At 39.7% G+C, this 15,769-nt stretch overlaps 1 protein-coding gene across 4 annotated transcripts in view; it reads right to left on the bottom strand.

The window, feature by feature from the left end:
- ELAVL1 (ELAV like RNA binding protein 1) overlaps positions 1-15,769 on the bottom strand; it is a 146,788-nt gene that overhangs the window by 66,097 nt on the left and 64,922 nt on the right. For all 4 annotated transcript variants that reach the window (XM_029610881.1, XM_029610878.1, XM_029610879.1 and 1 more), the window contains exon 4: positions 2,432-2,585. In XM_029610881.1, the coding sequence (XP_029466741.1) occupies positions 2,432-2,585 (154 nt within the window). The remainder of the gene's footprint in view (positions 1-2,431; positions 2,586-15,769) is intronic.

The following is a 15,769-nucleotide window of genomic DNA, read 5'->3' as shown; positions in this document are numbered from 1 at the left end:
GGCTCTTGGTTCCTCCCTGCTGACTGATTAAGCTGTCGTTGCGTTATCTGACATTACCCAGACCACTCGACCCTGCAGCCTGTCGCTGAACTGCAAGTATGCAAGCCAGGCTTCAAGGCGACTGATGTTCCAGAGAGACTCCTCTGTATTGCAGTGCTCTTGCGCTGACAGTTCCTGACAGTGAGCTCCCCCAACCTAGGAGGATCACAGTCATAAACACCAACCAGTCCGGCGATGTCAGGGAGTCTCCCTTTCTCAGGTGATCCGCTTGCAACCACCACTGGAGGTGAGAGCAGACTTCCATCGATACATGAAGCTGAATCGAATAGTCCTGAGACTGCAGGTTCCAACAAGACAGCAGGAAGCGCTGAAGTGGACACATATGCGCCCTTACCCACGGCACCACTCCAGGGTCACTGCCATCAAACTGAGCACCCGTAGATAGTACCAAACTGTTGGGCATATAGTGTTCATCAAGAAACGCATTTGGGACATCAACTTCTGAATACGAGCATCCTTCAAGGCAGCTCCTCCCTCCCAGGGATAGTTGTACTTTTAGAGTCGGCACAGAGAAGCGCATCCACTTTCAGGAAACGCAGGCACTCTCTCACCACTGGATCCAGGGGTTATAGGCCTTCCACGGTCCAACCCCCTTTAAAATTTGCTTCCAGGGCATCACACTCAAGATCAATCAATTCTTGAATGGCCTCCATAACCAGGAAAAACAAGTGGCTTTTCGCAAAGAAACCAAAATGGGATTTTTCTTTGGTTCAGACATGGAATCCGCCCCAGGGACTCCCAGCATCTTCAATGTCTGGGAGATCAGGGCCAGCAGTTCATCTCTATGAAAGAACCGCAATATAGTACTATACAGTTCCAATCCTGGGACGATTTTCCCCATCCTCCAGAGGAGTCAGGATCTGCCTCATCATCAGTGCCCTCCAGATTCCTGTCAGGAATGCCTGGAGCTAGAGGGGTACTTTGGTGCTTAAACATAGTACCAGAGGAGGGAGAGGCCACTGCCTGAGGATCTGTCTGACAGGACTGGACAGGGCTGAGGATTATGCTTGAAGGAAGGATTGTAATCCCTGAAAAAATACCCAAGAAAAGGTAGAAGGATCCATACCAAAGCCAGGAGGCATTTGTGTGGCGCCCACTAAGCTGCCACCCCCTGCTGAGGAACCAGTCAAGGGAATTCCAGTATCAAGCATGCCTCCTGACACATCTTTACCCATAACCTCCATCAGGCTGGGAAGAACCAGGCTTAGTAAAAACAGAGGAAGGTAATTCTCCCTGAGCCTCTAAACAGTGCTGGCACAAATCAGAGACACCCAAATACGACAGACAGCACACAGGGCAAGGCGCTTAGGTTTCTTAGCTATAGGTGCCATATTTTTTTTATGCATTTAAATTTTAGGCATCCAGGGGTTAGGTATCGCAATGCTAGGCGTCCCAACCTAAGCACACACAAACACAGCCAATAAGTGTGCCCAGAAGGAGCGCGCATCTAAACCAGACATCGCTATAACCTGGACGCACAGCATCAGAAACCTCTCTGAAACGATGTCCAGAAGAGGGCAGCCAAAAGCACGTGAAAAACGCTGTTGTGGCCAACCACGCAACAGGCAGCGTAAAACCCTCAGAGTGGGACCTAGCCAAAAGAGGTTGCTCAACCTGCCAGGCTGCCCCCATCCCAAAACCTCCATCAGGTCAGAACAAAGTTAGAATGGAGCACTGAGTTCAGGGACCGGAGAAGGGAATCCCTGAAAACAACCCACTTTCACTGTGTCTAAGTTTTTTTGGTTTTTTTTGGTAACACGTGAGTTCAGCCCTTTCCGGCTGAGTAGAGATTGTCTCCAGCTACGGGGGGAGAGGGCATATGCTGTTACTGCCGCGCTTGGCTTCCTGCACCAACTGCCTTTAAGCTGTACGATCAGCTAAGTCCATGCCAGGTGAACATCCAGCTATCGGACCAAGGCATACATCTGAGGAACCATGGAAATCACCTCAGGAATTCTCAACTGGGGGAGGGACCATCTGGTATGACTGCAGGTGAACAGGGCAATCAATTCTCCTTTTAAAATTCTCCTTCTAAAAGCTGAAGCGATCCCCAGAAGGAAGATGCACATCCACCATCTGCTGGAGACGGAGAATACTGGCAGGCGATGTCACTGCAGGAGTATATATATATACTGTGACATTGGTTTGCTCCATATCCATCTGCTGGTAGAGATGCATAACCCACTGGTCCTGAGTCCATATGTTTACATGCTAGGAAAGTGCCAGTACTCCTAACTGTGCATACTTGCTACGAGTTTGTACCCTCTTTCACAACATTATAAAATGAAAACAAATGCTTTATCTGACTAAGGCAATATGTTCTGAAAAACTTGGGAAATAAGTTAACAAATGAAAAATACATAACATATACCTGTAGCTTGGTCAACAAGTACACGCGAGTTAATGATTCGTCCAAACCGTGAGAACATATCTTCCACGTCTTTCTGTGTCATCGTCCTTGGGAGGCCGCTTATATACAAGTTTGCATCCTTGATATTTTCTGAGCTTGGACGAGCAAATGATACCTTTAATACAAAGTTGCATAAGTAAGATTTCTGAATTAATATTTAAAGAGAATTACTTGCCTTTTGTAACTGTTCCCCACATGTAGTATTTTCAGGGAGTCATATTGATGGGTCACGTGATCTGTTGCATATAACCCCAAGAAGCTTCCTAAAAATGAATTTCTAGAATTTTAACTTAGATCACTGCTTTGTAATTAACTCTAAACCGCTGGTCTCTAATGTCTTTTCTTTTTCAACTTAGGCTAGAGTATATCTTCAGGGAGTAGCAATTAGCAGTTCCCTAAGGGAAGTGGGCTGTTGCATAGAGAGAGAGCCCTAAAACATGAACAACTATAGAACTAAGGGAGTAAGAGCTCAAAGCACATAGCTGAGCTTGTAATAAATTTGCATGTTAGCACAGAACCCTAAAGGTCATTAAGGTTGAAGAATTACACCACTGAAAAAAAGAGAACACTTCCAGAGCCCAAAAGATTAGGGGCCCAATCAAAATAAACATTTAAGTTAAGACAAGACTTAAGACGTAACTCAAACGGGATATTCAACAGCAAGGCTGCCACTGAATATCTGTGTATAAGTTTCCACTTAGCAGAATAAGTTAAATCCAACTAAGTTAGACCAGTTCTATGGCGGGTCTAACTCAGGAAGCCTGATGAACCTTCTTACCAAAAGCTGCCTCTGCTAATACCATTTTGTCAATTTTGCAGTATATGAACCGAATATTTAGCCACTTTGCATACCTATATTACCAATGTTTCTACCTTCTACAGTGTGAATGACTACAGATATTACTAAACAGTGGAATTTGTTTGCATCTGTAAAGCAGTTCTAAATGTATCTTGAAATTAAAGGTTTAACTGCATAAAACCCCTTTTCCTGGAATAAAGCAAAAAGCTGTGATCTCAATGCAATTTTTGGTTCTTTCTATAATGTTCCCTTGAGTACCGGAGAATGCAGCTCTTGCTTTCAGATTCTGGGGTATAAATTAGAACAATTGCTAGAATAATGTGAAAACTAAAATCCACCTTTCACATACAAAATTTGTAACCCTTTTTTTCATAACTTTGTATAAGAAAAATGGGGGGAAAAAGGAAAAGCTAAAGAGCAGTTCATTAACTTCTGGTACAACATATTGCCACTAGAAAACCTACGTTAATGGTCAATGACAAAAGCATGGCCATAGGATCAAATGGGTTCAGCAAGTCATTTAATGCTAAATTTAGATTCCATCCATGTAAATAATTAAGTATTCTGGGATTAATGCAAGGTTTCCCAAATCTGTTCTGGTAAACAGACAGCCGGTTGAGTTTTCAGAATATGCACAATGGAGACCCATCATCTCATACATATTCATTTAGACATCTAGAAAATCTGACAGGCTGCGAAGGCACCAGGTCCCATTTGGGAAGCTTTGGATTAATGAGGTTAGCTGTTTTTATCTGAATGCGATGCATCCTTCTGACCGAATATGGCCTCTTATTGCTGAAACGGCCGCAACATAAACCTTTAGAGTAGCTAATTTTAGGAAGACTCCAAAACATGCCCCTGTAGGTACATGTTTCTTTACACCAATATACAAAGTGTTTCCATACTTAGTATGATTTACTTTGCAAGCCATTGTATGACTTCCCAAACCTGTCCTGGGGATCCCACAGCCAGATGGATTTTCAGGATATTCACAGTATATGTAAATTTATCTCATGAACAGTTTTTCTGGATATCCTGAAAACCCAACTGGCCATGGGGTCTCTACAACAGTTTGGGAAGCCCCGAATTAAAAAGTATCCTTTTTTTCCTAATATATCTCTTCCAATTTCTACATCAGAATGAGAATGTGGATCTGGAGCAGAATGGGGTCTAAGATAACGGAAAATGCAAAAGCTCCACAACTTAAAATTGGACACTAAGGTTTTAATCTCTGATAACTGCTTTTGCAAACTCTAAGATCTTCAAACTCATAATCCATGGGTAGAAAATATATACAACAGTGATCCCATTCTTAAAGCAATGCATCTGTTGCTGCTGCCTAAGAACTCCAGGTACCCACTGGATAAGTGATTAAAACTTTGTCTGAATAGCCATCAAGACCATCTTCAGTATACCCCATTTTTGGTATACTAGATTGAGTAGGCCCTGCTTCAATTTCTATTCTTATGGACTGAAACCCATTCTGCTCAACCAACGATCATCCTTCCTGAAATATGGATAGCCGACAGGTTGGATACATACTGCTCTGCAAAAGGCAGCCAGCCTTGATATTGACCAATTGCAAATTTTAAAAATCTGGAAAGTTCTCATGTGCCTCTTACTTCATTGTCCCACTCACTGATGGCATTTTTCTCCAACAAATGAAGACAATCCTGCAAATACCAAAGTTATGTCCTATGTCTTTTGTTCTATGCATTCCATTACTCCTTGAAAACTGAAAAACCTTGCCCCAACAGAAGTCCTGGGTTGTGCATCAGCAGCCCCTATCCAAGTTAAAACTCAGTCATTTATTTATTTAAAACATTTGTATGGCATGTCATTCAACGTCCTGAGCAGTGGCTTCCAGATAAACAGTCATAAAATACAACAGTATCAAATAAAAACAATTGTAAGATACAAACAAAATATTTGTAAAATACATATAATATAAAACAAACAAGTATTGAGTCAATTGCTGCACAGACATTTACATAATCGCCATTTTAATCTAAAGATCTAAAAATAAGCCAGCTCAAACAAATGTGTTTTTAGTTGCTTCTTAAATGATTTACTTTACACCTGCTTATGTAAAATGTGAGGTAACATTCCACATAAAATGTCAGTAGCTGGTGCACTTATCACATGAATCTGCTAGCTTGACAGTACACTGATTTGGGATGTCAAGAAAACATTACCTCTCTGACCATAGACTTTTCACTGGCTGATGAATTTTCAATAGCGAGTTAATACAAAATGGGGTAGCGTCACTTACAGCATTATGCATCATGACAAAGATTTTATAATGGATTCGGAATTCAACAGGTAACCAATGTAGGGAATTTAATACAGAAGAAATACGATCAAATCTGGAAGTCCCGGTCAAAATCCTAGTGGCAGAGTTTTGGATTATTTGTAATGTTTGCAATGTATAATGGGGTAAGCCTAGAAATAGAGAATTACAATAGTCGATAATGGATATCACCAATGCATATAACAATTCAAAAGTCATTAAATTCAACATAGTAACGATGGCAGAAAAAGAACAAATGGACCAGCTAGCCCACCCAGCAATTTGCTTATGATAGTAACTGCTGCTCCTTCCAGATTACCCCCATGCTTTCTGTTAAGGGTAGTAATTGCCACTCCGTGCAGGTTACCCGCATGCAGAAATGTTATACCATCATGTTCTTTAAAAGTCTTTATGGATCTGCAGTTTGTCCCATGCTCTTCTGAATTCATTAACTGTTCTCGTCTTCACCACCTCATGTGCAATTTCCAGTAAGATTTTGGGACTAAAAATTTAACATGCAATTTAAAAAATCAGATTGAAAGAAAACTCCAAGATTCCTAGCTTCGTGAACTATACAGATATCATATCCTTGGTAAGAGAAGTCTATTGGAAAAGACTGCGCTGGGCGTCTACTCATGTAAATTTCTATTTTGCCCACATTTAAAAAGAGTCAATTATGAGAAAACAAAGTGGTTATTGCAGCTAAATAAATGGATAATGATCCAAGTGTGATATTGGGATGACTATCACAGGGAATTAGAAACTATGTCGTCGACATATAAATCATGCTGTAAACCAAGTCCAGCCAAAAGTTTACATAAATGATTTAACTAAACATTAAACTGTGCCTGAGCGAAAAGACCCCTGAGATATCACCGTGGTGAGCGGGGTAAAAAAAAATAATGCTGAAATGCCATATTTAACTTGTTGAATTCTTATTAGAGAAATAGGAGATAAACCAATTAAGGACAGAATATTAAGTCAAAGTTGAACCAGATTTTGTGATCCAGGGTATCGAAGGCAAAGAAGAGATCAAATAAAATAAGGATAAAGCTTGCTCCGCCATCAAACCCCTGGATCACAAAAATCAAGGTTGGATCTTAAAAGGATCCCTGTACTGAATTTAAGTCTAAATCCAAATTGATAATGATCTAACAGCCCATTTTCAGTCAAGAAAAACTAAAGTTGTTTAGGGTCTGCGGCCTCTGTAACCTTAACCTAAAATGGATTAGAAGAAGTGGTTGTTGAAATCCAACATGTCAGCCTGGTCTTTTTAAGAAAAGGGTGAACCAAAGCTCTTTTCAATGATGCTGGTAAAATTCCAGACTTTAACGAGACATTAACTAATGAAGTTAGATGTCCACAGATATCATCCAAAAGACTGTGATACTGCAAGGGTATAGAGGATAAGCTGTCAGGTTCATTTCTTTGACTAAACTAATAGGACTGAATGCCAACCAGGAAATAGAACATTCTGCAGCCTATAGATCTCCTGGTAAAAGCAAGATTGAAAATTTTGAGCTCAGAGAACTTTGGTTTCAAAAAAACCTTTCAAAATCTGGAAAGAAGTTGGATGATGAATTAAATGCAATATCAGACATATTAGCATTAATGTATGTTTATTTTAACACTAGATAAAAATTCATTAGTATTGTTACCCGCATTTTGAATAGAATTTGAAATAAATGCCTTTTTGGCATTGGTGATAGTAAACCAATACTTATCAAGGCTGAATTATATTTTCTACGATCAGCCTCTCTATGTGATTTGCACCAACTATGTTCAAGATTTTATAGCTTTGATTTTAGGGTTTTAATCTATGGAGAAAACCATGGGACTTTAGTTGACCTTGAGGCCGAAACTTTATTCAAGGGAGCAATGGTCTGTTCCATAAGTTAACAGCTTCAGTAATATCATGGGATTCAATATTGGAAATTTATGGAGTCCATAATTCATCAAGTTTATCTACTGGATTTCTTTTAAACATAGAAATGACGGCAGAAGAAGACGAATAGGCCCATCCAGTCTGGCCAGCAAGCTTTCACACATTTTCTCATACTTATCTGTTACTCCGACTGATAAGTTCAGGGCCCTTTATTGGTAGCTTTTTGATTCTAATTTCCTTCCACCCCCGCCATTGATGCAGAGAGCAGTGTTGGAGCTGCAAAGTGGAGTATAAGGCTTAATGTTTGAGGGTAGTAACTGTCGTATCGAGCAAGTTACCCCGATGTTTGTATACTCATACTGCTCAGATCAAGGCCTTGGTAAGATGGTGGCTGGATGTAAATCCTATTTCTTTATTACCCCTCCTGCCATTGAAGCAGTGAGCTGCGCTGGATATGCTTTCCAAGTGAAGTAACAGGCTTAATTGGTTCTGGGGTAGTAACCGCCGCAACAAGCAAGCTACTCCCTCGCTTATTTGTTTACCCAGACTGTGCAATTCAGTCCTTGTTGGTTGTTGCTGAATGTAAATCCTCATATCTTCATTCCCTCCTGCTGTTGAAGCAGAGATAACATTGAAGCAGAGATTTTCACTGGATATGCATTGAAAGTGAAGTATCAGGATTAATTGGTTCGGGGTAGTAACCACCGCAACAAACAAGCTACTCCCACGCTTATTTGTTTACCCAGACTGTGCTACCTTGTTGGTTGGTGCCTGAATGCAAATCCTCTTTCCCACATTTCCTCTTGCCGTTGAAGCATAGAGCAATGTTGGAGTCGCATTAACCATGTGAACGTTTATTGAATAAGGGTATTAATCACCAGGTAGTAGCTGTCATTCCCACAAGCCACCCCCATACCTCTTCTCTTCATTCCCATCCTCCAGGCTTTACGGATCCACAGTGTTTATCCCACGCCCTTTTGAAATCCTTCACAGTTTTGGTAGATGCCTAGAACGCCCTTCCTCTGGAAGGGCGTTCTAGGCATCTACCACCCTCTCTGTGAAGAAATACTTCCTGACATTGTTTCTGAGTCTTCCTCCCTGGAGTTTTAAATTGTGACCCCTGGTTCTGCTGATTTTTTTCCAACGGAAAAGGTTTGTCGTTGACTTTGGATCATTAAAACCTTTCAAGTATCTGAATGTCTGTATCAAAATAAGGGCTAGAGTTATTCCTCAATTTGAGTAGAGGTGTGGAAAGGATCAATCTGAATAATGGTCACTAATGCGAGTCATTATGGTAAACCCCAGTAAAATTGGGTCCTGCCATCTTATCACTTAAGAAAACAGTCTAGAGTAAGGACCCTTACAGTGTGGGGCACAACAAACTTTCTGATCCCAACCTAATGCATATATGGAGGACAGGAAACTCTCAAACTCTCACAGGCTGAAGAATGAGGGACAACATCAATATGAAGATTAAAATCACCTAGCACCAAGATATTATGTTCCTACCTTATTTCCAAAAAGATATTAATAACTGGTGTACTTCTTTGATTTAAAAGACCTGGGGGTACAATAAACAAATGCCCCATTCTCTATTACTGATATATAAAACTTCATGTGGATGATCAAATTCCAAAGGATGTACACCCAAACCTAACTCTCTCTTACATACAAAAAGAACATGGTTTGAAAAAGACATAGTTGGAAGGACAAAGTTGCGATAAGAGCATATTATCAGAATTCAGCAACTGAGATTCTATCACACCTGTAGCATCTGGTTGTTCATCCCTTAAAAAATGATAGAATTCTCTTTTTTACTTGATGGGACTTGCATTAATCAAACAAATACACTGGGTACAAGTTGCCAGAGAAATTAGAGATCTGCTGCTAATTTTCAAGGTAGGAGATGAGTTCTAGATCTGGTATGTTTTCTAAATTTTCTTTCAATTATGTTCCTGTAGCTGCACTATTCTATAATTATGGGAGTACAGTTATAAGCACCATCCATAATGGTATTAAAAAGGCTAGCAACTAACCAACCTCCCCATAAATTAGGTCAAACATTTGACCTTGTTCTTTACAACACCTCTTATTTCTCTAACCGCCTCTATTTCTCCAGTTCCATGATTAGACCATTTTGTCATTATCCTAACAGGGTCTCTCAAATCGCAAACCTCGCAACAAAATACAAAGAACTAGTCTGCAAAAGACAAGAGTGGACCCAGGACTATTTAGCAATTACCTCCAACACCTTCCATCATCAATACCTCTTGAATCTCAGATATTGATAATGAATTTGAAAACTGGTCTAGCATAGTATCTAATTCCTATGACAAAACGGCACCCAAAAAACTCTGTCCAGCATGCTCACATGGCCATGGTGTACTTCAGAATTACACCTTATGAAAACTAAACTGCACCACCTTGAGCATCAATGGCGGAAAATCCACTAACTGAACGAAAAAATGTTTGCTTTACCTACCTATATCATTACAAAAAACAAATCAATTTGAATAAAAAGTCATATTACGCAAACAAAATAACAGCTGCTAACGGCAATAGTAATGTTCTGTTTAACATTGTGAAATCTCTAACAATAACTAAAAACGACCAACTTGCTCATCTAACTCTTTTTTAAATGACATCACAAACTACTTCGAAGATAAAATCTGAAATCTATCATCAAAATGTAACTATCTGCCAATCTCAAGTAATAATCAACCCCTACCTGCTTACTCCTGGTCTAAATTTTCCACTCTCTCAGTTGATAGCACAACCCATATCCCCTCAAAAATAAAAATTTCCAATAGCCCCCTTCAACCCTTGTCCAGGTAAACTGCTACGAGACATCCGCGAATCAATTTCGCCCTCCTTAAACGCTAGTCAATTCATCTCTAACATCTGGTATTTTTCCAACTTCTCTTAAAAATCTTCAATTCTGCCTATTACCAAGAAAAAAAAAAAAAAAACAGCCGATGTCATTCTAAGTAACTATTGTCCAATTGCATCACAGACTACTGCAGATAAAATAATTGAATCTGTAGTCTTATACCAATAAAATGAATACATTGAGAATAATAATATTCTGTACCCAAACCAACATGGCTACCGTAAAGGTCACAGTATCAAAACCCTTCTTCTCTCATCCTTAGACTCCATAATTTGTGGTTTCGACTCCAACAGATTATATTCTCATCCTTCTTGATATTTCCGCTACCTTCAATACTTTAGACCACAACGTTCTATGTACCAACCTTAAAAAATATAGGCATTAACGGCAAGGTTCTTGATTAGTTTACATCTTTTTTGCATCATCGTCCACAAGAGATTAACCTTAGACAATACCACTCTGACTGGTACTATACTGACTCAGGAGTACCACAATGATCTGCTCTCTCTGCAATCTTATTCAATATATACCTTTTACCCTTATGCCATCTCTTATCAAGTCTCAACATAAACTACAAAATAGACGCAGATGACATTCAATTTATCCTTCCATATGACACGACATGGAAACTCTTTACCTACAAACATATAGTTAACGCATAATCGTCTCTCTCAAGGCAGCAAAAATCGAAATTGTTTATCTATCCACTATTCCAAATTCCGCCTATGCCCCTGCAACAGAACTCATCTTTGAAAACTGTACCATACCCATATTCAGCCAAGCACGCAATCTAGGTGTCATCATTGACTCTAAACTATCCATGTCCTTAAATATTTCACCCGTTGCAAAATCATCATTTTATAAAATCCACCTACTCAAGAATCTCAAACCTTTACTCTTTCCCAATGACTTTCGATCTGTACTGCAGTCCCTAGTCTTAACTAGTCTCAATTACTGCAATTCGCTATAAATTGGTCTCCCTGAATACATGAAACATCCTCTCCAATTGATTCAAGATTATGCTACTAAACTTCTTACTAATACTCCAGGCAAAACTCACATAATTCCAATACTAAAACAATTACATTGGGCTACCCATTCTGAATGAGTACAATACAAAATTTTGATAATTCACACATTAGACAGTTCCTCTTCAATATGGTTATGCTCCACTCTTCAATTTTACCAACCACCTCATCACTTACGCTCTGCGGATAAAAATTATCTAGAATTTCCCACTGTAAAAACTGCCAGATTAGACCTAACTCGCAACCAAGCTTTTTCTGTTGCAGGTCCCAAATTATGGAACTCTACCCAACTTTATCTGTCAACTTCCTATTAAGCACGACTTCAAAAAAGCCATAAAAACTTATTTTCACTAGCCTTTTCTAACCCACAACCTTAATCTTTTACTTCCAAAGATTCCGGTAATTATATACCTCTTTATATCTATTACTTTATTTCAACAAGTATTTGACCCTTTTAAAATTTGTGCCATTTTGTATTTTATTATGTATGTTTTTAAATTTGTAAACCGCATAGATCTACTGTTGTGCGTATATGCAGTATATAAAAAACTTTTAAATAAACACTTAAAGCTCAAACACAGGAAGCACATACCATCATATCGACATGATCCCAAGAAGAACATTTTTAAAACAGCAAAACGCCTTCACACACACAGTGCTCACAAAGGCATGCACAAAAAGGGCTATCCTTCAGCGTCACCGTGACATCATGCAAAGGTGGGGCCAAGATCTATTGGTCCTGGAAGGTAGTGAGTCAGCTAAGCAAGCAAGGCAATGCAGCAACAATTCGCAGCATCAGGTGAAGTTTTAAGTGATGAGCTGGCAGATGGTGCCATGATTTACCAGCACTGATACCTTTTATTCCTTGCACAAATTGTTTCTCAACAGAGCTAAGCTTTAATGAGTAAATTGTCCAGATATGGAAAAAATACACTTTTGTGTTCTTAGAGCTGCCAAGATACTTTGGAGAAAACTCTGGGAACCTTGGCAATTCAGAACAGCAAAGGTTTGTATTAGTAATGCTTGTCCTGAATTATGAATCTGAGAAATATTTGAAGCAGCTACCAAACTGAAATGTAGCAGTAAGCTCCCTGAAGATTGAAAAAAAAAAAACAACCCCCCAGAAAAACAAAGGAAGCCTCCAATTCTGACGTAAGAACAAAAGAACATAAATGCCATACTGGGTCAGACCAAGAGTCCATAAACCCAGTATCCTGTTTCCAATGGCCAATCTATCACATGTACCTGGCAAGTACCCAAACATTAGACAGAACACAAGCTACTAATGCTTATTAATTACTGTAATAGCAGTTTATGGATTTAACCTCTAGGAACATATATCCAAACCTTTTTTAAACTCAGTAACACTAAATGCTGAAACCACATCCCCTGGCAATGAATTCCAGAGTTTAACTATGTGCTGAGTGAAAAAGAATTTTCTTTGATTTGTTTTAAATAAGCTACTTGCTAACTTCATGGAGTGCCCCCTGGTCCTGGGTCCATTATCAGAGTAAATAACCAATTTACATTAACTTGTTAAAGTCCTTTCATGATATTATAGACTTCTATTATATCCCCTCTCAGTCATCTCTTCTCCAAACTGAACAGCCCCAACTTGTTTAGCCTTTCCATGCCCCATATCATTTTGGTCCCCCTTCTCTGAACTTTCTCCAGTGTAGCTATCCTTTTTGAGATGTGGTGACCAGAACTGCACACAGCATTCAAGGTGCGGTCTCACCATGGGATACACAGGTATTATGACATCCTCCATTTTATTTTCCATTCCCTTCCTAGTAATTCCTAACATGCGGGACTTTGTCGAATGCCTTCTGGAAATCCAAATATACCACATCTACCGGTTTACCTTTGTCCATGTTTATTCATTCCTTCAAAATATTGTAGGAGATTTGAGAGGCAAGACTTCCCTTGGGTAAATCCATGTTGGCTGTATCCCATCAAACCATATCTATTCTAAATGTTTTTTGATTTTATTCTTTATAAGTTTCCATGATTTTTCTCAGCGCTGAAATCAGGCTCACTGGTCTATATTTTCCCAGACAGCTTGAATAGTTAAGGACAGGGTTTCATTTTGAAGACTTAAGAATACATCTGTTAAGACTCTTTAGGTCCAATACTGATCCCAATTTCCATGATTTCTTTGGGTCTATAACCTACTCTGAACACTCTCCTAATTATATCGACTATGAAGACATCTGAATGATTATTTTGCTTTGAAAACACTGTACTGCATGAAGAAATTGCTATAGATATTTCTACATCTCTTGGCATCTTTGACCTTGCAAATATGTTGGTGGAAGTCAGAAATGTTTTGACTATCATATATAATATCTAGGGGGCCTTCATTTTTGTTTTACTTTCCCTGGGAATTTAACAGGGTTTATTAAGACAAGAACAAAAACAGAAAATCAGTGGAAAAGATGACTAATTTTCCAGGTAAATATTGGAATTTATTTTGGTGGACAGAAGTCAGGACAGTAAAACTATATTAAGCAGATTCTCTGCCCACCCATTCAGCAACATCGTTCTCTCTCTCTCATTACCTGCCTAGCAATTCCCTCTTTCTCCCCCCCCCCCCCCCCCCCAGCAACAGCATTCATTCTTACTGCTGATGGCTCCAGCCTCCTCTTCCCTCCTCCTTTGCTGAAATGCTTGCTGTGGCTCCTGTGCTCTGCAGCACTGCACTTCTGCTTTTGTGCAGACCAGGGAGCCTGCTGGGAAGAGGTTCTGAGGGGAGAGGGCTGCTTCAAATGCTACATCAGAGGCTCCAGACCTCAGGCACTTTGGCTGGTTGGGGACTTGAAATGCTGCATCAGGAAGTGCTTCCACAAATGGAGGGGGGAGGGCAGAACCTGAGATGTACCCCATGCTTTGGGCCGCACTGGCTTCTTCCAGCAGTAGCAGGAGACCTTGAAACACTGCATCTGCAGCTCTGGAGCTACTCTTTAATAAGCCTAAAATGAAGCTGAAATAGATTTAAACCAATTGCCACCTTTGCTAAAACCTGGGAATTTGTGGTTGAAAATTGTTTTAGACTGAAAATGGAAGGTCCTTAATAATATTTAATACTCATCCATTCTGTATTGTTTTTTATCCCATACTGAGGAAAAACTGCAGTCATCTCCTTAAACTTGCTGGTTTGACAGGGGGAATTCTCTGGTGCCAGGAGCAATGCCCAATGGCAGCTTTCCTAAACTTTTTTTTTTGTTCTGCCGTTCTAGAGTAACAAAGATGTACTGCTAGAAAATGAGGAACAGCTGCTATACCTGTAGTCTTACCTCTTTCTGAAGCTCCTTTGAAACTATGGACACATTTCTTAAAAATTAATTTATTATAACAGATGGAAGAACCCATGGTCCTTTCTGTGAAGGCATGAGGATCAGGAACATTATCCCAGAAAAAGTCATGAGTTAGCTTGAGAGTCAGAGCTATATGGCTGGCTAATATATCAACAATAGCTCCATGAAGTAAATGCAGTGTTTAGGTTGTTCAGGTTTTTCATGTGTCTACTTGAATGTTTAGTATCTTAAGGGATTCAAAGCACTTGACTTCTTAAAGGATGACTGATCTAGATCCTAGTCTGCATTGAGAAATGAAAACAGCAACGGATTGCATCAATAGGACCTGATCACTGAGCAGATGTTTTCACAAAAACAAGACTTTTTACCCCCTCAGAGCTGGCTCATTCTTTTCGAGGGGGGGTAAGTTGGAGCCAGAGGCAAATTTTAAGCAGCTAAATCTGTCAAGGCATGTTCACAGGTAGTTATATCTGTTAAACATCTTGAATCTGCACCGTGAACACTTCTTGAAGCTGCTGACCCTTTTAATGCTATTTAGGATACTAAAAGTGCAAGAATATGCTGATCACAAGCCCTAACACTCTATGCAACTTGTCCATGAGGATGATCGAGTATGGACAGGGCTGGGTTACAGGGGAGGGGGAAGGAGGGCAACTACAGATTCTTTAATCTAACTTTAGTATTGAGCAAATCTATGGAAAAAATATTAAAGAGATAATACAGAATCATGAAATGAATTTGGGGCACCGGATAATTTCACAAAGGGAATAACCTGTCAGACAAACCTGACTGAGTTCTTTAATGATATGACAAATACGGTAGAGACTGCCTATCTGGACTTCAGTAAGTCTCTTGATACTGTTCTGCACAGGACACTAGTAAAAAGGCTGGATAGAACAGGAGTAGGCCAGAAAGCTGTAAACTGGGTGAGGAAGTAGTTGAGCAGTAGGATGCAGAGAATGGTGGTAAATAGCTTCTACTCTTGTGAAGACAATGTGACCAGAATGGTACCATAGAGTTCAGTAATGGATTTGGTTCTTTTCAATATCTTTATCAGTGACGTTGCTGAATATTATTCCTGTCTGTCTAT

Source organism: Rhinatrema bivittatum, chromosome 8 (assembly GCF_901001135.1).
Source record: "Rhinatrema bivittatum chromosome 8, aRhiBiv1.1, whole genome shotgun sequence".
In the NCBI taxonomy this organism is placed as follows: Eukaryota; Metazoa; Chordata; class Amphibia; order Gymnophiona; family Rhinatrematidae; genus Rhinatrema; species Rhinatrema bivittatum.
The sequence above is the reverse complement of the archived record's forward strand: the minus strand, read 5'-3'. Positions and strand labels throughout refer to the sequence as shown.